At 44.7% G+C, this 23,461-nt stretch overlaps 2 protein-coding genes across 3 annotated transcripts in view; one reads left to right on the top strand and one right to left on the bottom strand.

Moving 5' to 3' along the window:
- The window catches only part of DTX4 (deltex E3 ubiquitin ligase 4), a 36,801-nt gene extending 21,722 nt beyond the window's left edge, over positions 1-15,079 (top strand). For both annotated transcript variants that reach the window (XM_007997440.3, XM_073015980.1), the window contains exons 7-9: positions 974-1,135; positions 5,157-5,246; positions 10,171-15,079. In XM_007997440.3, coding sequence (XP_007995631.1) covers positions 974-1,135; positions 5,157-5,246; positions 10,171-10,404 — 486 coding nt within the window. In that variant the 3' untranslated portion in view covers positions 10,405-15,079. The remainder of the gene's footprint in view (positions 1-973; positions 1,136-5,156; positions 5,247-10,170) is intronic.
- Positions 14,550-18,544, bottom strand: LOC103234994 (macrophage-expressed gene 1 protein). Its single transcript, XM_037999273.2, has one exon. The coding sequence runs from the start codon at positions 18,437-18,439 to the stop codon at positions 16,289-16,291; it is 2,151 nt and encodes a 716-aa protein (XP_037855201.1). The 5' UTR covers positions 18,440-18,544; the 3' UTR covers positions 14,550-16,288.
- Positions 18,545-23,461: the final 4,917 nt, after the last annotated feature.

The raw sequence follows: 23,461 nt of genomic DNA, 5'->3' as shown, positions 1-23,461 counted from the left end.
CTTCCAGGTCAATGTCAGAAGCTGAGGCCTAAATGAAACAAGAAATGTTAAACTCTCTTTATAGTATGATTTAAAGCACTATAATTACTGGCCTCATTCTCTCTTCTAGGTATTTGTGCAGACCTTACACTCTATCCTTCTAAGCAAATTCATAGCTATTCTTCAAGGACTGTTTTCTTAAAGTTATCCTCACTTACTCCAGCTCTTAGTGGCCAGTTTCTCTTTTCATAGCAGTAGTTTCCAAACCTGTATGAGCATCAGTCTTTCCACAGAAATTGCAAAAATGCTGATAACATTTAGATACACCACATGCTAAAAGCTTCCTATAGATTATCTCATTTAATTCTCTCAACAACCCAATGAGACAGATATTTTTTATCCTTCTCCTATAAGGGAAACTGAGACTCAGAGAAGTTAATTAATTTGTCCAAGGTCACACAGCAGGCAGATGGCAGAGCTAAGAATTACGTCTAGGCAGCTGGATTTTCGCATTCACAGCCTGAACCACTACGCTTTGCAGCTTCCCAGTTCTTACTCAGTGGACCTGATGTGGGGCCCACGCATCTGTATGATTAACAAGCTCCGTGGGTGATTCTGATGCTCAGGAACTGGGCAGTTGCTGCTCTCCAGGTCTTGCTGTCTGTTCCACCCATTTGGCACTGAGTAGCTGAATAATGACTCCCTGTGTCTGCTCCTGCCCTCGTGAGCTGGTCCCCTCCTCAGGGACAGGGGCTTCTCTTACATATCCCTCAGCGTGGAGCATGGCACCAGTTGTGGAATTTACCTCCTGTTACTTTGAAGAAAGCAGAAATAGCCTATGTGACTGGGCTGGGGGTGACAAACTAAGATCTATCACTCATTAGGGCACACTTTGTCCCCCTGGCCCTTTATCTCTGGTACCTTTTGGGACTGGGTGGGGAAGTTATTGCCAAAACTGTTTCCCAATCTGGCTCTTCTGGCCTTGGCCCCTCAGGATGGGAGTTTGCAGTGTCCAACCTGCAAGACCATTTATGGGGTGAAGACAGGCACCCAACCTCCGGGGAAGATGGAGTACCACCTCATCCCCCACTCCTTGCCTGGCCACCCAGACTGCAAAACCATCCGGATCATCTACAGCATCCCCCCTGGCATTCAGGTGAGCCTTTCCCTCAGCCCTTGGTTTTTGTTGTTCTACATGTTTGTAGGTAAAATGTTACATATGAAGAGTCTCCTTCCCACACTTGTCCCCCATCTACCCAGCCTCGCCCGCTGACACCACATCCCCCGACTTCATCACCATTGTTCTGACTTTCCTATGTATCCTTCCAGGATTCTTTGTGCACATGCAACAGAAAACTACATCCACCCCTCCCTTTTTTTTTTCACAAACAGTGCCATTTAGGCACATTGTTTGGCATCCTGCATTTTTCAGTTAACTATATAGTCTGTAGATCTTTCCACATCCGTATAGAGAGAGCTTCCTCGTTCTTGTGTCTGTGTAATCATCCATTGTATAAATGTACCACTATTTGCATTCAGCAGTCTCCATTTGATGGGCATATGGATTGTTGCCAGTCTTTGGCTACAACAAATAATGCTGGAATGAATAACCTTGTACACATGTGAATATATCTGTAGAATAATTTTCCAGAAGTGGAATTTCTTTGTCAAACGCTATTTGCACTTGTCATTTGATAGCTATACTTGGCTTTGATTTTGGTGGGCATTACTTTCCTCTTTTGATTCTTTGAAAGACGGTCCTGAAGAACAAATTTGAACACTATTCCTGCCAGTAAATGCAAATGTGGCACCTTCCTTTACACAATGAAGCTTTTTCTGAGTGTTCTGGGGCATTGACTGTATGCATTTCTTTAGCAAATATTAATTCCTCTTTTCCTCCCCCTAGTTTTCTTCTTCCATTTTGTCTTTTATTTAACAAACATGTGAGTGTGGACTATGGTCCAGACATGTTCTAGATATTGGAGAAGCAATGAGCAAAGTAGATGCAATCCTTGCTCCTTGAATCCCCTATTCTAATGGGGCCAGGAAGGCCATAAAGGAAACAAATGAATAAACAAGGTACTTCCAGATAGCGATCATCGATGTGGAGGAAATAAAACAGGAAGTTGTGATAGCCTGCAGAAGAAGTGAATAAATCGTGGTTCTTCCTGGAGGGGCTTACCAGCCAGTCAGGGAAGATAAATGTACATCACTAATAAAACCTCTGAGATGCAATGTAGACAAAGTGAGAACACAAGCCTTCAAAGTCCAATGGACTGGGTTCTACTTCCTGGCTGAGTCTTTATTAGCTGGTGCCTTTAGCCCAGGGGTTCCCAACCCTCAGGCCATAGAAGAGGCTGCACAGCAGGAGGTGAGTGGTGGGTGATCCAGTAATACCACTTGTGCTCTGCCTTCTCAGATAAGCGGCAGCCTTAGATTCTCATAGGAGCACAAACTCTATTGTGAACTGTACATGTGAGGGATCTAGGTTGCGCACTCCTTATGAGAATCTAATGCCTGATGATCTGTCACTGTCTCCCATCACCCCAGATGGGACCACCTAGTTGCAGGGAACAAGTTCAGGGCTCTCACTGATTCTTCATTATGGTGAGTTGTATAATTACTTTATTATATATTACAATGTAATAACAATAGAAAGAAAGTGCGCAATAAATGCAATGCTCTTACATTATCCCAAAACCATCCCCCACTATCCCGGTCCATGGAAAGGTTGTCTTCCACAAAACCAGTCCCTGGTGCCAAAATGGTTGGGGACCGCTGTTTTAGACAACAGGCCCTTGGCCTTTTGGAGCCTGATTTCTTCACCTGCACAGCCAGGAGCCCAACTGGCAGAGGTTTGGTGAGAATGGGAGATAACGTTTGCCTATGCGTATTGAAGGATGAGCACAGTGCCAAGGTGCTCCACACGTGGTTGTCAACATTATTTTAGGTCCTGCTTGTCATGGTAAAGAGGAGGGCTTATGTCTGTCTGTCTGGGAGGGTCAGAGGAGACTTTCTAGTGCAGGAATTCTCTACTTGAGTCTAGAAAGACATGAAGAAATGGAGGAGAATGTTTTTAGTGGGAGGAGGTAAGAGGGTTGTAGAGGAAAATTTTAAGTATCAAAGGACAAGAAGGAAGGGTTTAATTAAAAGACCAATTAAAAGACCACTGCCACAGTCCAGGCCCTAGGAATGGGGCTCGAACAAGGGAAGGCCAGGATAAGGAAGAGAAAGATAGGGTTGGATATGGGGTCAGGTGAGACTTCTCGAGTGTCTCAGAGGCAGTGAGTCAAGGTGATACAGACATGAATGAAAAAAACAGGACTTGGGAGAAACAGCCAATGATCTGGTGAGCAGTAGAACAGACCGAAGCTTGCAAAGACAAACCTGGGGCTACCATTTCCTCCAGGATTAAAGAGCAGAGAACCCACACTAGGGGATAGAGGTGGCGCACGCTGCCTTGACGGGTGCCGTGGTGGCTCCTCCTGGAAACCCCAAGCTCGTATCAAGAGAAATGCAGCTCTCCACTATCAGGATCTACATTCATCCCTCAGTGTAAGTAGCAGGACACTCAGTGCCGTGTCACTCAAGTTTCCAGGCACCACACAGGCATGCGCCTCTGTGAGGAGTCGAGACCTTCAAGCTCTGCATTCACTGCAGAGAACCATTCCCTTGGGGAGAAACTCTGGGTTGGGCTGAGGCAGAGTCGTGACTGCTCCACTTAGCAACGAGCTGGGAGGGCACAGCCGTGTTGGGTCAGTGCCAGGCAGGCGTCTGAGTTGGCCACACAAGCAACAGTCCCAGGCAGATCAGGAGCAGTCAGAGCCGTGGTTAGAATTGGCCTTTCAGTCGGGCAACTTGATTTAGAAACAGCCGGGGCCGTGGGAAGGTTGTAAATTTGTAGTGATTTCCTATGAATGTAAAATTCATAAATACTGCATTCTGCGTCTCCGAGAAGGCATTGTTGCTTCTTTCAGCTCACGGTGACCTCTCCCTTCTCTGAGACCCCATTGCATTTACTGTGTCAAACCATAGGTGATCTTGAATCAGGTTAACTATTTAAGAAAATGGAAAACCACAGAATTTCTTATCATTTTGGAATCATGGTCCATAATAAGAGAGAAAGAAAAATCTGGGGTTTTTTTCTTCCGGTTTTTCATTCATTTGTTCTTCCACACTCATTTATTCAGGCAGGACATATTTGCTGATCATGTACGTGACAGCATGGAAGTATCAGTTTTATACTGGTTGAATCTAGAAGGGATTTTTAAAGAGGATTTCATCCGTAAGGGGGTCAAGGATGCTCAGAAATCATAGACAAACCTTTGTATGGGGAGGGAGAGATTTGGTCATCGTTACCGGGAGAAAATTTGCCGCTTTTCATGAGCTTCTCAAAGGGGCCTGTGGACCCATTCTGGGCACTGATTAGGAAACCTGTTCTCACTCAATTGTTCTTCAGTTTTTTTCTCACCCAGTGGCCTGAGACTGCCTACTTAATAGGGTATTGGGTGGCAATAGCTGAAATGCTGTTAGATTTTTAGTCCTGACTATCCCAATTCCTATTGTTAAAGAAGAAAACAAACAAAAACCCATAAGGACAAAAGAGAAAATCCGCAAGAATCATTCAGAAAATTCTCTTGGCATGCCTCGTAGCTTGGAGGCACTTTCTTTATTCTGACTAGTTAAAAATCCAGAGTGTGCCTCAGGAAATCTGGGCTTCAGTTTTAGCAAAGCCGCTGATGTTACAGAAGCCACTTATCTTCTCTGCACTGCAGATTTCTTCTTTTGTAAGACAGTAGATGATGAAGATGATGGACAATGATGTTAAACATTTACTGAGCTCTTACTACTCATCAGGCACCGCTCACTTAACATTTATAACAGCCCCATAGGGGAAGGACTCTGCATCATTCCTGTTAGAGAGATGGGGAACAAAAGCCCCAAGAGAGGGTTCCAGCTAACACGGTGGGAGGTGGCAGCTCTGCATCCAAACCCAGGTCTAAGAACACAGAAACATGTGTTAAATGACCACTCACAGTGCTTTCCGGGTCTGTTCTCTCTTGAGGCGCTGTGGGAATTATTATTATCATTATTATTGAAATTATTCACAGCCTAACCCGCCTCTTATCAGAAATATTTTGAAAAATGCCATTTGCTTGCTTGCTTTCTGCTTTCAGGGACCAGAACACCCGAATCCTGGGAAGAGTTTCAGCGCCCGAGGCTTCCCACGACATTGTTACCTTCCGGACAGCGAGAAAGGGAGAAAAGTAAGACTGGAGGTTTCCACACAGAACTAGGTTTTAGAATAGATCGGGCAGTTTACTTCTATATCAAGGCCTAAAGTTTTACTTCTTACAATGCACAGACCAAAGGGAACTGTGTCTCTTTTAACTCTAGATGCACACAGTAGCAAGGTCAAGTTTGAGTCAACCATAGGTGGGGTGGCTACAATTCGAATTTTTTTTTTTTTTTGCAGGTTGGTGGGAGTGGGACATTTAGTTTGTGTATTAGCCTGTTCTCACGCTGCTAATAAAGATATAAATGAAACTGGGTAATTTATGAAGGAAAGAGGTTTAATTGACTCACAGTTCCATGTGGCAGGGAAGTCCTCACAATCGTGGCAGAAGATGAAAGGCAACTCTTACATGGTGGCAGTCAAGAGAGAATGAGGGCCAAGTGAAAGGGGAAACCCCTTATGAAACCATCAGATCTTGTGACACTTACTCACTACCACGAGAACAGTATGGCGGAAACCGCCCCCATGATTCAATTATCTCTCACTGGGTCCCTCCCACAGCGTGTGGGAATTATGGGAGCTACAATTCAAGATGAGGTTTGGGTGGGGTCACAGCCAGACCGTATCAGTTTGTTTCCTCTCTAGGGTATTACTGGCAATAATTTATCTATTTTAAGATCCTGTGTCCAGAGTCCTGCTGCTTAAAAGCTGGTCCTGGAACCAGCACCAGTGGCACCACATAGGAGCTTGATAGAAATGCAGAACCAGAAACCACTTCATCTTAACGAGATGCGTAGCTGATCTGACAACACCTTGAAGCTTGAGAAACACTGGTCTGGGATAGGGATCTTAATATGTAGATTATTTTCTTTTTATGTACTTTCATATCATTTGAATTTTTCCCAAAAGGGCAGAGAAAACAATCATTGGATTTCTGGATTCCTAGTGATTCATGATTAGGCTTCAGTGGTTCTATGAACTCTAAAATTCAAATAAAAAATGTATGTTTGTATTTCTATGGATGAGGCCAGAAAATCGTGGGATTTCAAAATCTTTCCTGATTTCAAAAGGAGTAGGAACCATTGATCTAAAGGGAGTACTGGGGGGAATATTGGACAAGATGTATTTTCGTGAGTTTTCTCTCCAAATTTCCGCAGCTTGCTTCAACAAGTGTTTATTTGTCATGCACTTTGCTTGTCAGCAGCTATGGCTATGTTGTTGCTGTGGGTCAGTGTCTTAGTCTGTTCTGGCTGCTGTAACATAGTGCCATACACAGGGTGGCTTATAAACAATAGACACCTATGTCTCACAATTCTGGAGCCTGAAAAGTCCAAGATCAAGGCGCTGGTGGGTTTAGTGTCTGGCTAGGACTTGTTCATATGAACCCATCCTGGTTTGTAAATGGTGCCTTCTCACTGTGTCCCCACATGGTAGAAGGGGGCAAGGAGTTTCTCTGGGGCTTCTTTTGTAAGGGCACTAATGTCATCCATTTAGGCTTCTGCTGTCATTACCTAATCACCTCTCCAAGGACCCACCTTCTAATACTGTCACCTTGAGGGTGAGGATTTCAACATAGCAATTTGGTGAAGACGCATATTCAGACCGTAGCAGCAGCTTCAGTCGGCTCCATGTATCTTCCTGTTCTGGAGCCCAGGTGGAAGGAGCAGCCCTTCTGTGGCCCATGCCCTTCCCATGGAGGGGACAGAGGACAGAGAACCCAAGTGGAAGTGTGTAATCCCATTTAGAGCTCCTGGATGCTTGTTACTTCCACTCACCCTTCACAGGCCCCAACAAGTCCTGGGCAAGCCAGATAAGGGGTGGGACGATGACCTTTCTACAGGGAGGCCCTTTGGGTTTCCTGTCAAAGGGTATGGATATGGTCTCCCCCTACAGTTGGGAAGCAGGTATTTTGGAAGAAATAGAAAATCAACCACACAGAGAAGACGTGCGAGTGCAGTGTCCCCAGATTAGGGGTGAGGACCATCCCTGATACTGTTTACCTTGAAGAGCCAGATTTCTGTGCTTGAGCCCTGGGGCTACATCCCAACTCTTGGCGAAATGTCTCTACTGTAAAGCCCTGCAGTTAAAACTAGAATCCTGTTGCCAAGAGCTGCTTTTCGTCCAGGCCTCCCTGTTTATGTTAATGACATACTCAGAGTCCCTGGTACCCAGATGGGTACATGAACTTGTTCTTATCCACCTGTTCTTATCCACCGCATCCATTTAGCTCATTCCTCCCTGCACTCACTGCCTTCCAAACCACTAGACTCCTCTTCTAACCCTGCCACTGCCAACATAGATAAGACTTCTTCATCTTTTACCTGCTACCAGGTTAGTTATCTCAAACAGTTTCTAGAATCAAGCTTTTTGTGTATAAAAGAAATAAAACAAAGAAACAACAAAGTGCAGTCTTCTTAGCTTGACATATAAGACCTACTACAGTGTGAGTTAAACCTTCTCCTCACACCAATTTCTCATCCTTATCCTTCACATCTGCTATTCCAGGAACCTAACATTGGACTTCATTGTAGATCGAGGTATAATTAGAGGATGGGCTTTGGAGCCAGACTAGCCTGGGTTCAAGTCCCATTTCGGCCATTTACTAGCTGTGGGAACTGGTTGGCTTCATGTCTTGAAGTCTCAGTTTCCTAATCTGTAAAACAGTGGTGATAATTTCCATCTGTATGGACAGGATGTTGGAAAAATTAAATGAAAATATCATTTGTAAAATGCACAGCACAGTGACAGCAATTGTAATTTATCCATGCCTTGGGTTTATATTTGTTTACTAGGTCTGCACATCCTTCTCTATTAATATACCCCAAATCCTTCCCTTCCTTTACTACTCAGCTCAGAAGCAACCTCCTCCATGAATTCTAGACTGATTCCCATCTGAGAGTCAACAGAGTGGTGATTCAGACCATGGGCTATGGAGTCAGGCAGTCCTGAAATCAATCCCTTAACCACTGCCCCCAGCCACTTACTAGCTATAAGACCAAGGCAAGTCTTTTACCTTTTGAGCCTCTGTTTCCTTGAGAAGGATAATGAGAGTCCAGTTTTCTGTCATTTAATGGCGTGGATATCATTATTATTAGACAGCTTCATCATCATACAAACATCATAGCGTGTACTCACACAAAACTAGATGGAATAGCCTATTACACAGCTAGGCAATATGGTATAGCCTGTTGCTCCTAGGCTACAGACCTGTACACCATGTTATTTTATTGAATACTATAGGTAGTTGTATAATGGTAAGTATTTGTGAATCTAAACATTGAAGACTTATAGTAAAAATACAGTGTAAAAGATAAAAGGTTTATATCGGTATAGGGCACTTACCATGAATGGGACTTGCAGGACTGGAAGTAGTTTTGGCTGAATCCGTGAGTGAATATGAAGGCCTAGGACATTGCCGTACACTACTAAAGACTTTATAAACACTGTACACTTAAATGACACTAAATTTATATACAACTACTTTTCTTTCTTCAATAATAAACTAACTTTAGCTTATTGTGACTTCTCCATTTAAAAACCTTTTACTTTTTTTAACTTTTGACTTGTTTGTAACAACACAGCTTAAAACACAAACACGTTGTACAGCTGTAGAAAAATATTTAATCCTTATTCTATAAGCTTTTTTATTTTTAAAACTTTTTTTTTTAACTTTTGAAACTTTTTGTTTAAAATGAACACATGAACATAAGCATTAGCCTTGAGCTACTCAGGGCAGAATCAGCAGCATCACTGTCTTCCACCTCCATATCTTATCCTGCTGGAAGGCCTTGGGGACAGTAACAGGAATGGAACTGTCATCTCTTATGATAACAATGCCTTCTTCTGGAATACCTCCTGAAGAAACTGCCTGAGGCCGTTTTACAGTTAGCTTTTCTTTTTGTAAATAAGTAGGAGTGCACTCTACAATAATGATTAAAAGTACAGTATAGTAAGTACTAGGGCAGTAGGAATTCCTCAGCTCTATTGTAATCTTGTGAGATCACCATTGCATATGTGTTCAGTCATTGACCAAACTGTCACCATATGTGGCACATGGCCATACCTATATCATCTGATTATATGTAACAATTACATGTTCCAATGTCCAGCACTTAGAAAGTAAACACTCAGGAAATAGCAGCTCATATTTCTAATGTCTGCTTTTATTACTAATTATTACTAATATTCTGGTTTCCTCTCCTCCAGCCCATACCATGTTTACAGTAGTTCAGTTTTGAACCCAAGACATTTTCACTGGATGCTTTTTCTTCATGCTGGACACTACTCTGACCAAGGCCTGGAACAGGGCATTAGGCATTGGTCTTACTCAACGAACATTTTTTAAATTTAACTGATTTAGAGCATTCTGCAAGCCCCAAAACTTTCTTTGAGCCTCAGTTTTCTCACCTCGAGAAAGTCAAAGTGCTCCAAGATGTCACTAGAGAAATATTGCACAACTTCAGCTTTGGGTAAATTAATACTACATCGAGGTAGTAGTGGTGGCAATGAAGGGCAGAGCTTCAGAAGTTCTCAGATCATAAGTGCCTTCAACTCCTAGATCCTATCTTTGAAAATGCAGCTGTTACGTTGGCAGATAACATGTATCAATTAGTGCGTTGTAGGCACTGGTGTGAAAATACTTTTCATGTAGTGTCCGGTGAGATGTTCACAATATTTAGAGGCAGATTGTACCATTGCCATTTCATAAATAAGAAAATTAATGTTCAAAGAGGTGCTATAACTTCTCCAAGGTCACACAGTTATTCAGTGACAGAGCCGGGACTCAGCCTGTAGCTCCCAAACTCCAAGTCCAAATCTCTTTCTTTCTCCTGGGCGCTTAGGGTATCATGATGCAGGAAGGGATGGGGCCCTTGGGAAGATTCTCTACCATCCAAGGGATAGTCTTTGACTGCCAATTAATGTCAGCTTTTCATAATCCACTTTTGTCCCTCTAGGTTCTGAAGCTGCTGCTCGTGGCCTGGGATCGCCGCCTCATTTTTGCCATTGGCACCTCCAGCACCACGGGGGAGTCAGATACCGTCATCTGGAATGAGGTCCACCACAAGACAGAGTTTGGCTCTAATCTCACTGGCCATGGCTACCCAGATGCCAATTACCTGGATAATGTGCTGGCTGAACTGGCTGCCCAGGGCATCTCTGAGGACAGCACTGCCCAGGAGAAGGACTGAGGCCAGAAAAGCTTTGAGGTGGGAGGGGCCGTGGGGACTGCAGGACAGGAAGTGAGGAGAGTGAGTCAATGTAGAAGAAGTTGGTGTCCTGCCCTCCCAACTTTCTATCCTCCCCTCCTGCCCTGTGTCCACCCCTCATCCCTCCCAACCACAGCGGGAGCCAAACTGAATATAGCGACATCATTCATAAACCTTATCCAACACAAAGGGAGAGGGGATGAGGGCCACCCTGGGTCTGTTCCCATGGAGTTTTTGGTGCTGGGTAGGCAAGAATCCCCTCCCTACCCCACCTCCCAAGTAGGGGCATGGTCCACACACCTGGGGTATGGGCAGTGCCTGGGCACTCCATACCCTGGCTTTGGGAAGCCAGGGTTTCTTGCCTCAGCCGGCTTCTTGCTACTTCCACTCTGCTTTGAGAGTGGAGTTTCTGCTATTCTCCCTCTGCTGGAGCCAGGGAGCTCTCACTGTGCAAGGTTGGGGGGGCAAGGGGGTGAACCACTAAACTGCTGTGACATCAGAAACGGATGCCTTGGTGTAGAGCGAGGAAGCATTCCTTCTCAAGAGGGTCAGAGAAGGAAACGCCTCTGGGAGCACATTCCGCTCTCATCACAGTCCTTGGCTTCTCTGGGCCCTCCTCTCCTCCTCACAGCTCTGACCTGTCCAAAGAGGCATCTGGTTCTCTCATGTGGATGGATGGACTCTGGAGTTCCTCTTTGGGGTGGCATCCCATGATGCTGTTTCTAGCCCCTCTCTGATCAAACCAGAGCCTGCATCCCACTGAGCATCTGAACTGTCCTCAGGGAGAGGAGCCCACAGCCTTCTTCCCAACTCATTCTAGACCAGCTCAAAGATTCCATGAGTTTCATCAAGTCACTGTGAGTGGAGCCCATGCTGGGCTCTGTGCCCTCTGTGTCTGTGCATGCGTGTGTGTGTGGGGTGGGGGAGGGGGCGTGTGTGCATCGCTGGGCCAGCTTGATGGGAAGGCCCGTCATGTCCCTGCACTCTGTTTTGCAAGATGCCAAACCCCAGTTCTGATGGGGCTCCAACAGCCAGGCTGTGGTCCTTTGATGTTCCTCACCTGTTGCCAACCTATCCCACAGAGAACTGAAACCCCAGTGGAGACAGAACTGTGCCTGGGGAGATGCAATGAGGTGAGGGTTGGACTCATCCTTTTATATTTCTTTTCGAGATTGTAGCAGAGCTCATCTCCATCCAGTCTTGTTTCTATGAAGGCTTCAATCTGTTTCCATGCAAATTTGCTCATCAGAGCCCAGAGCTGCTGGGTCCCTCATCTCCTTCATCTATTATAGATTGACTTAGAGCAGGGAGAGAACCTCTTTAGCTCATTCCTAATGGGGTTGGGACCACGGTATGGTCTGGTCCAATCTGCATCTTGGTTGTGTCCCAAGACCCTGTCTCCTCCCCAACATTCTTATTGCCTTTGGCTCCCAGTAAGGAATGAATTGGGGGCCAGGGAGGAGAAAAGGGGGGATCAAGAAGGGAAACCGAATTCCCCCTTTGAAAGTGGGTTCTTTGAACTATGTGTTTGGGGGAAGTTCCTCTGGATACTAATTTGTATTTATATACCTCATGTTTTGGGGGTTTGACGTATATATATATGCATATATATTTCATAATATTTGGAAGGTTTTTGATGCTAGAAAAATGGAAACAAGAAAACCTTCAAAAATGGTACTTTGATGGGAACCGGAGGCCAGGCTTTCATAAAAGCCAGCCCCATAGCTGCTTGCTGTTAGGCCTCCAGCCATTTTGACGTGGGTGTGGATAGTCGATTCACCTGCCTGTCACCCAGTTCTGTGGATGTGCTGGTGCTGAGCCTTTGCTCTCTTTCCAAATGGCTACAGGGATGTTGATCAGCTCCACCAGAGGGAGCTCTGATGGGAGGAATTGTTCTGCCATCCTTGTCCCCGTGTCTCCTGTCAGCAGGCAGCCATTATATCTCACCAGCAGACCAGCAGACTGGTCCCGAGCTTACTGCACCACAGGGCAATTTCCTGCCAGAGTCAGGAAGGAAACCCCTGAACTAAATGGAAGAGACATCCCTGCGGTGTTTAATGTCACACCCATGCCCTTTGTCGAGTTACCATGTGCCAGAGGTTACTTGGAGAGCCTCATGCTGTCTCTGCCTTCAGCACACTGGTCAAGTATCTGCTGAGCTTCTTGGCTGCAAGGGTGCAGAAATAGGCTGAGGGTTCTTGGGAAGAAAGACATGATGAAGCAGTAGGAGGTGGGGAAGAAAAGAAGACAGACTTTCACAATGGAATTAGGCAGTGGGGAGAGATCCGTTTTCCCACATCAGGGAGGAGAAGGTATAGGTGGGGAAGGGGGTGGCCAGGAGGAGAAGGAAGAGGACTCAAGATGGAAAGGGAGCCGCTGTGCATGTGGCAATACCACTTGGAGAGGTCGTCTTCATACCTTCAAGCCTTTTCCCCTGGGCTTTTGATTATGTCTGTGCCCAATTTCTTGTCCTCTCTGCAGATGCCCAGTAGGGGCTACCTCATTCTCGTTCTTTTCTTGCGTGGCTTTCTGGGCAGTAGGGATCTTGAATTTCCTTTCTAACACTGTGCCAGGCAAGGCAGGGAGCATTCCTCTGCCCTTTCTCTTGTGCCAACCTGGTAAGGTGCGGTCTAGATTTCAGCGAGAACCCTGCCAGCCGAGCCCTGTGCATCCACTACCTTAACACAAAGTGTTTTCCCACCAGAAGCCCTGCTGTGCTCTCCTGGCCCAAGTAGGGGATTCCATGCCTTCCCTTTCATGCTCTTAGCGCCAGCAGCCTAGTTTCTCCCTTCCAGAGTCTCCTGGGATGACAAATTGGATTGGAGACAAACCTCATCGGATGCTCATCCCCTAAAAGGTTAAGTGTGTATTTGTGGCTGCGTGTGCCTTTGTGTTTTCATTCTCTTTCCATTTTTGTAAAATTGGGTCGTCTCTATGGTCTTATACTTGGTCAAAAGTACTCATCTTAGTATTGTACTGTTGTATGCATGAGAAAACTGGGGGAAGGCTCATGTGGTACAAGAAAGGACGCCTGACCCATTTCCTTCTCTGTGGTCCCCGGCATTAGATTGGGGGTTCTGGGAGAGGCAGGTGAATGTCCTAAGTGAATTGTTCTGTTTGTAACTGGAGTGTTTTTGAAGTCTTTGGTGTTGCTCTGTGAGAGGACATCGCCACCTGGTGCTCATGAGGTGTCTGTGCAGAACAATAAATGGCAAATGAACAACCACAAAATTGTTGCTGTTGTTGGCCTTCTGCTTTTTGTAGATTAGTGCACCTATCTGTGAGGGATTTGGGTTCCCTCCCTGAGTCTGTAAGCAACCACAAGCCCTTCCACTGGATGGGGGAAGCCCCTCCCCCACCACTTAAAAACAAATTTTCCACATATTACCCACCCACACATTTGACCTGGCTAGACTCTTCGTGAGACTAAAGGAACAGATCACATGGCCGGGAAAATGAGTAAGTGAACGTGTGGGAGAAAAAAAACACTTTTGAAATCACGAATATTCACTTTTAAAGGTCCCTTTGCCTGACTACAATATAGTATGTGTTTAAATGGTTTACAGGCTGTTGTTTCTCAAATAAATGTTTGATATTAATCATCCCCAAACTGACAAGAACACAAAAATAAAATGCAAATGCAGAGCCACCTTCGTCACCCAAATCTGTGTCTATTTCTGATAGTCCATGGGATGAGGTTTTCTTGAAAGCCAGGGTTGGTCTCCCCACAGACCCCAGCCTAAGACCACCAGTTAGGAACCCAGGACTTGGAAGGCAGAGCCTGTGAGCTCTTCCATCTGGGATCTGACTCTGCAAAATGATTTGATGAATGCAACCGGCAAACTCCCATGTTCTAACTTCACATGCATGAGCTGTTGGACAGAGAGTTCCTTAGTACATATTTTAATGTATTTTATGTGCAATCTTGTTGGTAGGAATACAGGTTTGTAAGGAACTTTTCATTTCAATACACGGTTAGCGCATTAAAAGCCTGGGAATTTGGGGCTATATTTTTCCTTTCTGACTCAATAATCTTCAAAGAATTCATAGGAAGTCAGTATTTGCAGACAAGTGGTTAACTTGGCTAAAATGTACAAAACACCCAGAACCCACAAAACACTCAGAGGTTTAGGAGAATGTTTTAATGCTTAAGAGGCAGGATTAAGTGAAGACATTAAAGAAATCAGTGTCCCTGGCTGGGCAGTCAAGAGAGCAGGGCTCAAATTCTGTGACTCACTTCTCTGTATCTCAGTTGGAAATGAATGGGGATCCTGGTTCCCACCTTCCCACACGCTGTGATGCTTCAAACTCCTTGGTGAAGGGCCTCTTCTCAGCCCAAGATTTTGATTGTGAACATTAACAAAGAGAACAGTCATCCTCCACAGAAGATAACTCATTAATGACATTTGATTCAGTGAATAAATGTATTATTTTAAAAAATATTGTAGGGGACCATGAAAGTAGTGGAGGTAATTGCAATCAGGAGAGATTGGTATTAAAATTGAGCAAAGTCCCAACTATTGCCAGATGACAATTATGCATCCTGCTAGATGCCCCAGGGCTCTCAGCCTGGAACTGAAATAAATGGGTTACAAGTGGTGCTGGATGCCTTTTTCAGTTCATTTGAAAACATGGATTTGATCATGTCAGCTCCCTTTCTGCTGGAAAAAAAAGTAGCTTGCATAATTGGTGTTAACTACTCTGTTTTGATTCTACAGAGTAATACTTAAATGTGGTCTTACTTTAACTTCTTGCCTGTTTTACCCCCAGAACAATGCAGACTTACTGAAATGTGGAGTGTGTGTGTGTGTGTGTGTGTGCTCATATAACAGGAGGACAGGAATAGTAAGGACCTGGAACAATGCAGACTTATTGAAATGTGGGGTGTTTGTGTGTGTGTGTGTGTGTGCACATGTGTGTGTGTTCATATAATGGACAAGCAAGGTAAGGACCTAGAACAATGCAGAATTACTGAAATGTGGGGTGCATGTGTGTGTGTATGTGTGTGTGTGTTCATGTGTGTGTATGTGTGTGTGTGTTCATGTAACAGGAGGACAGGAAAGGTCATGACCATCCGTGGAAGATGAAGCGGTAGTACTCAGCACCAGAATTTTTTCAGTTTTTACCCATCTTTCATTACACCTTGTCTCCAAATCATCCCTTCCTCTTTGACCCACTAATAGTTTACAAGTTAAAATATTTTCTGAGGACTTGATGACACCAGTCAGAAGTCCAAGAGTGGTCTGGTGTAAGGGAGTGTTCATCAAGGGGCAGCTGGAAAAAGTGGAATCGGCACAGGCAACATCTTTCTTTTCAGATGTTTGAGGTGGCTCCGAGTAGATAACAGTCTGTCAACATAGAGCCCTCACAGTTAAAAAGCAGTAACCAAGCAAGACTTGTGTCTTTTCGGGACTCTTCTGGGCTCTAAGAGTGTGAAATTCAGACAGCTTTTTAAAAATCAAAATAAAGGAAGGGTAGTTGTTACAGGCAGAAACTCTTAGAGCTCACAAATTGGAAACAACTGCAAACTTCAGAGTAAATTCATGGCTTCCAAATCCAAATGTTAGCATTCTCCCTCCTCTATTTTTACACAAATGCATTCAGGTGAAGACAGCGACACACACTGGGAAAGGGCATCTGCTTTCTATTTTAGTCCCAGAATGGCTTTTCTTCTACTCCCAACTGTTCCCTCTCCCCAATCCCACCCTTATCCATGTAACAGTGTGAATTTTCTGGCCCAGAGACTTAAACAAGAAGTCACAAATATGCCTACTTTTGGTTGCACGTGCCATTTCAATGTTTAGGAAAACAGAGTGGTCAGCAGTGACCACACTGGAGATGAGAGAAACCATTTTCAGGGAGAGATTTAAGCTGAACTCTGTCCCTGCTCTTCGTGAGGCGTGTCTCCAGTTGCTGCAGTGCCTGGAACCAAACTCTGCCTTTCCCCAATTTCCTGATATGCTTTCTTCTTGAACTTCCGGGTGCCGTAGATGGCCAGGGTGATAGCAAGAGCCAGAATGGTGGTGACCCCCACTGTGATCCCAGCTGCAGCCCCTCCTGACAGACCACCACCATCCCCATGGATGACATTCATGGCCCTCCGCAGCTCTACCAGCTCTCCCAGCCTCCACTGGTGGGTCTGGGAGTCTTTAATCCAGGATCTCGCATTCTCAGAATTGGTCACTATGACAGTATTGGTGGCAGCCTGACTCATGAGGGGTGGCCGGGTGAAAGGTGGGAGCCTGGCAGGGGGCAGGGACCCTCCTGTAAAAAGCCCGGATTTGACACAGTAGGACACTTGGCATCCGTCGCTGATGAGGGCTAGGTGCTGGCTGAAGCCCCCAGGGCACTTTTTCAGAGATGGTGCCTCTAAATCTCTGGATATAGCAGGATCTACCAGGGGGTTCCCAACTGCGCAGCTAAAGAACCCACCAAAGGGGACCGCAAACCTGCTTCCCAACTCATAGTCCTGAGAAACACATACCTTGAGGTTTTCAAAGAGTCTCAGTGGAAAGTAGCCGGCTGGGCATGACTGTGCATTTGTCATGGGGTTTATGCTCTTGCTGCTGAAGAGGCCTCCGAAAAGCAGTACTGAGTTCTCAGGTACTTGGCTACTGGCCACACACCAAAAAGCCCTGAATTCAGCCTTTGCCACCTGGAACACATCTTCACATATGGTCTTGCAGAAAACGAGGAGAGTGCACTTTCGATGACACTCCAGGTGGTTGTAACCCTCCTCGTGGATCTGGGATACCAAGTGCACCGGGGAGTAGCCAGAGGGGCAAGAGAAATCACCAGTGAGTGGATTCTTCTGCTCCAACTTTTGGCAGAGGAGGACATCCCTACTCCCTGAGAGCTGAGTGCATTCCTGATAAACCCCACCAAGAGAGAAGTTGGTCATTTTCCCTTCGCAGGAGCCATCATCCATGTTGGCCTGAAAATTGAAGTTGGGAGAATGGAGATCGGTGCAGCCAGGGTAGGTGTTGAATGTGTAATAGCGCTTCACAGCAGTTTCCACCGTCTTTGACACCTTCCTCACCAGGGGGCCTGGCAAGTCAGGCAGCATGTTGGGGTTGACGAAGAAATGCAGTGGCAGGCCAGAGCGGTCGATGGCCACCAGGTGGTTGGTGATACCCTGCTGCCAGACCTGGAGGGTGATGCCTGGGTAAAAAGGAATCCCTCCGATGCTCTGCACCCTGGAGTTGGTTCGGTTTGAGAGGTAGCTCTTGGTGAGGACATTCTGCAACGTATAGTTTTCCTCAAATTTGAAGTTCACGGTGTTTTGGAAGGCAAGTCCAGCAGAGGCGGTCACGGCACTACGACTGCTCTGGCTGTCTTGGAGAAAGGAGGTCTTGATGTGGTCCTCCTGAATAAGAGCAGCCCCAGCGTCGACACTGGTGATGACATGGGTGCCGTAGTTGAGGACCAGGAGTTCTGCCAGGTAGGTAGCCATCCTCGTCTGGTTGTTCTCTAGACAGTCAGAGATGTCAAGGAGCTCCTTCCTGAAACCTGAGCTTAGCTCTACGGTTGGGTTGATTTTGACTGTGTAGACGAGGTTTCTTACCTGAACTCGGGTAGTTATAGCTTGGTCTTTCACTTGGAGGGTCTTCATCCTCCGGAACTCAGTGGAAAACTTGCCATTGACTTTGGAAAAAAGAGAGAGATCTGTGTTGATGGAGTAGGAGGTGCTGCTCTGGTAATTCGCCCAAGATTCCAGGATTTCTGAGTTCATCTCCAGGTTGCTCTGTTTCTGGGGAATGGTGAAGATTTCATCAGGGGTGATATACTGTCCATCCTCAGTTGTCCTGCAGTTGGTGTAAGTCAATTCCATAACCCGTCCCATGTCCACATTACGCAGATTGTCCCAGCCCCCTCCAGGTAGGACTTCCAGGACAGGCAGTTTCAAGGCATTTTTGCATTTTTGAACTCCAGCTTCATCTGTCTGTCCCAAAGGCTTGCCTGATGTAGCCCATGCTGCCACTGCCCAGAAGAGGATGGTGGCCCTGAAGCTGTTCATGGCTCAGACAGCCCCGGCCACTCGCCAGCCCTACACAGCGGCCAGCAAGCTTTGGGCAACCTAAAATGGAGAAAACAAAAGCAGATGATGAAGCAGAAAACTCATCAGTTCTCTAAAAGCTACCAGTTCCTCTTTAAGTTAATTTCTTACAAAATGGGGAAACGAGAGTTGGTTGGAATACTAAAGACCGTCAGTTCTTTGAAGAATTTATGCCATACTGAACATGCAAACACAGCCCTACATGCGTAACAGTTAACTATCCTAATTTTCCCCCAGCCCTGACTGGTTACTCTGCTGCAGGGGCGTGCACTTAGAAAAAAAATCCTGACCCCACACCCTACTGCTTCCTCCGCCAGAAAGTTTGGCTTTCCTTTTTGCTAACTCTCTTAGACTTGAGGTTTCATATTTTTCCTGACTGCTGTCTCTTGGAACTCCAATACCAGTTTCCTTTTACTGTATATGCAGAGGCAAATGACCACACCACCCTGAGTGAAACACCCTGGCTCCACCATACCTGTGCAAGCTGTTAGTCAAGGCCAACCCTGGGGTTCCTCTTTGCCTGAGGGTGGAGGCTGTTTCCACAAAAGAAATGAGTGAAACTCTTGGACACTTGTCCTGTGGGTTTCACTGTTATGAACCATAACAGTTCTGTGTTAGGGGATGGCATTGTCTGGAGCAGAGCTGACGGGGCCTGAAGAGGATTCGGTTGCAATATGCTGGGAAACCCCAATTTGCATTGTCCTAAGTATTCAGAATGAGGGCAAGGAACCCCTACAGTGTGTTGTTTTCATTCAGATAGAAATGTTCAAGACAAAACCACACTATAATCTATATTTTGATTTGCCAACAGCAGGCAGGGGCCAAGGAACACATGTGTATGTCTACACACATTTATATATCCTCTGCGTGTGTGCATTTTACATGAAGTTGGTACCTGTTATACCTTTAATTTTTCATTCCATTGCTAAGTGTGTGTAATCAGTTTAGGTGCATAAAAAAGAATGTGGCTCCTCATTATCCAATATTTTTTCTAAAAGCAACAATTCATTTGCTATATCATTAGGAGAATATAATTACATCAGCTTCTTTTCAAGTTCCAATGCCAACTCTATTACAGCCCATAATTTAAAACGATGGTGCCAGGTTTGGTTGAAACCCAACTCTGTTAATTCTTTGGGATAATTAGGCTGTGTCTTAGTATGCTTAGTGGTAGCCAGGGAATCCAGAGGATTTAATGAAGCTCCCAATCGCATCCTTAACATTCCGAAGATTATACCATGAATTAGATACAATACTGAGACTGAAAAAGTCATGTTGCAAATCACAGGTATCACTACACCATCACCTGTATGCATCCTGAAGGAAGGTTCCAAGGAATTGAATTTCTTTGTTGGTTATTAATGCAGCTAAGAAGTGTTTTTAGAAAGAATGAGGCTAGTTACCTTCTGGTAACTGGCTGGGCTTCACCAGTTATTATCAAAACCATGATAGTGTTCTGTAAATCTAGAAATACTGCATTCTGGGTCTATTTTTTTTCCAAGACAGGGTCTTGCTTATTGCCCAGGCTTGAGTGCAGTAGCTATTCACAGACATGGTCCCACGGCTAATCAGCATGGGAGTTTTGACCTGCTCCGTTTCCAACCTGGACCCGTTTACCCCTCCTTAGGCAACCTGGTGATTTGCTCCAAGGAGGTCACCATATTGATGCTGAACTTAGTGCAGACAACCAACTGGCATAGCACACTACAGCCCAGAACTCATGGATTCAAGCAATCCTCCCACATCAGCCTCCCAGGAATCTGGGACTGCAGTCATGCACCACCACACCTGGCCATTCTGGGTCTATTTGTGCCACAGTTAACATGCTTCTGGAAACTGACACCAGCCACCCAAGAGGGATTAATTTATGAACCAGTGCCCAGTCTATATCTGACTAGAGAACCAAACCTTTGCACAGGATGTTCTAGTTAATTTATAAATCAGTTAGCTATAAATTTATACCTCAGCAGCATGATCCCAGAATTAGAAAAGTGAGAGTTGAATGCCCTTGAGTACTTCCAATGAGTCTGTTGAAATACCTACATACTTCTCTTAAAACTATTTCTAGAATGGTTCATCAAAATTAGAATACTCTCACACTGCTTTGGAGACAAGCTGACAATTTGTTACCCTCTCCTTTCTCTTTAGTAGACCCTGTTGAGAGTTCACTCTCCTGAAATGAGAATACAAACAAGGTTGATACAGACAATTCTATATTCAGGTGTCCCTGTGTCTCCAGACGTCCAGTCACTTTATTTTTTATTTCTTCTACAGCTTTTGTCTTCATTTTATCATAGGAAAAAAAAATTGAAAATAGCGGAAAGGGCCAACAAGGGTAAAATTACATTGTACCCATAAGACAAAATATTTTGTAGCCATCACAATTATTTAAAACAATTTTAATAACATGAGAAATGCTTATGCCATAATGTTACTGGAAAGGGTTTCCAATGTAGACCTCAAGACAGAGTTCTTGGACTTTGTGCAAGAAGGAATTCAGGGCAAGTCCACAGAGTAAAGTGGAAGTAAGTTTATTAGAGAAGTAAAGAAACAAAAGAATGGCTACTGCATAGGCAGAGCAGAAGTATGTGCTGCTTGACTAAGGATACTTATTGTTATTTCTTGATTATATGCTAAACAAGGGGTGGATTAATCATGAGTTTTCTGGGAAAGAGTTGGGCAATTCTCAGAACTGAGGGTTCCTCTCCTTTTTAGACTATACAGGGTAACTTCGGGAAATTGGCAGTCATGGCACTGGTGGAAATATCTTTTAGCATGCGAATGCACTATAATTAGCATATAATGAACAATGAGGATGACCAGAGTTCACTCTTGTCGCCGTCTTAGTTTTGGTGGGTGTTGGCTGCCTTCTTTACTGCATACTGTTTTATCAGCCAGCTCTTTGTCATCTGTATCTGTATCTTCTGCGACCTTCTATCTCATCCCGTGACTTAGAATACCTAACTCTCTGGGAATTCAGCCCAGCAGATCTCAGCCTTCTTTTACCCAGCCCTTATTCGAGATGGAGTTATTCTGGTTCAAATACCTCTGACAATAATGTTATGAAAAAAAAGAAAAACATTCAGCATGACCCCAACTATGTACATAACTAGAGGGATGTATGCCAATGCATAGACAGTAATTACATCTGGTTGGGAGGTTTTTCTAAATTATTTTAATTTTTTCCTCTTTTCTGTGTTTTTAGAGTTTTCAACAATGAACAGGTATTTATTAACTTGAGAAATTTGTATTCAGAGCCTATTAAGTACCCAACAATGATAGGTGTTGGGTAATCATCACTTTTGTGCTCAGGAAAATAACCAATGCACACCCATGTAAAAAAAAAAAAAAAAAAAAAGGGAAAGAAAAGAAACAGGCCAGGCAGGGTGGCTCATACCTGTAATCCTAGCACTTTGGAAATCTGAGGTAGATGGATCACTTGAGGTTGGGAGTTCAAGACCAGCCTGGCTAACATGGAGAAACCACACCTTTACTAAAAATACAAAAAAAAAAAAAAAAAAATTAGCCAGATGTGGTGATGGCACATACTTGTAATCCCAGCTACTCGGGAGGCTGAGAGAGGAGAATTGCTTGAACCCAAGAGGCTGAGGTTGCAGTGAGCTGAGATCGCACCACTGCACTCCAGCCTGCGGAACAGAGTGAGACTGTCAAAAAAAAAATTATTTCTGGAATTTTTATATGCTTGAAATGACCCAAAGCCTATGGATTCTGTGACTGCTGTGCTCAAGGAAGTTCTCTTTCCAATTCTCTGGGAAACAGTGAAAAGAGAAGTGCAAATGATGGGAAATTTGGCTTAACTTAATTTTACATACCAGGAGCAGCAGAACTGCTCATAACAGTCACATATGAGGAAGTGGTGACCAGTGCGTTTTACCCACACATTTTCTGGTTTATTCTGTTCACCAGAAATTTCCTTTGCTTTTTCTTATGCTAGAATGCACATGCAGTCACATAGCCTCCCCAGATGGCCACACTTGAGGAGTAATGGCCTGTGGCTAACACTGATCTTTGATCTCTAAAAGAGGCATCTTGTCCACAAAACCTTTGCATCTGCATTGCTGAAAGGCGATTTCACTTCCTCCAAAACGAGGCAAGAAGGAAGTCCCACATCTGCTTTCTTTCTCTGTTTGATCCCGTGCAACCTTCTGACACCATCTTGTTCAGAGCCAAAGCATGATTCATGTCTGAGGTTCACTCCTGTGTGGGCTTGGAACTAGTCCAGGTGTTTGCTACTTCTGCATTTCACCTGTGATCTCAAATGGGGAGGAAAGTCTAGTTGCATTTGCTGGGACAATTCCCTTTCAGCAGGAATCTAGGAGAACAGTGTGGAAACTGATAGTTAAATAATCACTAAGTAGATCGGAGAACTATGGCTTTTATAGACTTTGGAGTGAACTTTGTTATGGAAAATCTGGAAGGTCTCAGTGAACAAAATGGCAGTATTTTCCTTCTGAACAACTGATTCCTAACCTGATGTTTTAAGAGTTGCGTTGTCAGCTTCTTCCCCTCAGAGGCTCTTTCTACCAGGGTCATTTGGGTACTGACCACAAAACTAAGAACATAGTGATTTCATGACCCCGTGTAATCTGGAGGGTGAAAACAGAAGGCCCATGTGAAATGTTGCATATTCCCATTAAAAGCTAGGCCAGAATTTGATGGCCTAAGCCATTTCATTTCTGTTCTCTATTAGCACTCTTTTTCTTCCTCTCTCTTCCATTTTCCTTGATCCATTTTCCTATATTCAGTTATTCCCTTTCTGCTCTTTTTTTTTTTCCTCTTTGGCATTTGCAAATTTAGATTTGGAGGACACATATCAGTGTGGTACTTCCACGGGACTAAAGAGGAGCTGGTTTGAGGGTGTGAGCCTATAGTCTCAGCTATTCAAGAAGCTGAAGCAGGAGGATCCCTTGAGCCCAGGAGTTCATGGCCAGCCTGGCTAACATAGTGAGACACTGGAAAAAA

The sequence above is a fragment of the Chlorocebus sabaeus genome, chromosome 1 (assembly GCF_047675955.1).
Source record: "Chlorocebus sabaeus isolate Y175 chromosome 1, mChlSab1.0.hap1, whole genome shotgun sequence".
Taxonomy (NCBI): domain Eukaryota; kingdom Metazoa; phylum Chordata; class Mammalia; order Primates; family Cercopithecidae; genus Chlorocebus; species Chlorocebus sabaeus.
Note: the sequence above shows the minus strand (reverse complement) of the source record. Positions and strands in the feature narration are given on the sequence as shown.

What these genes read in the sequence shown, in the direction of transcription:
- LOC103234994 (XM_037999273.2), bottom strand. Translation starts at nt 18,439, where the DNA reads ATGAACAGCTTCAGGGCCACCATCCTCTTCTGGGCAGTGGCAGCATGG.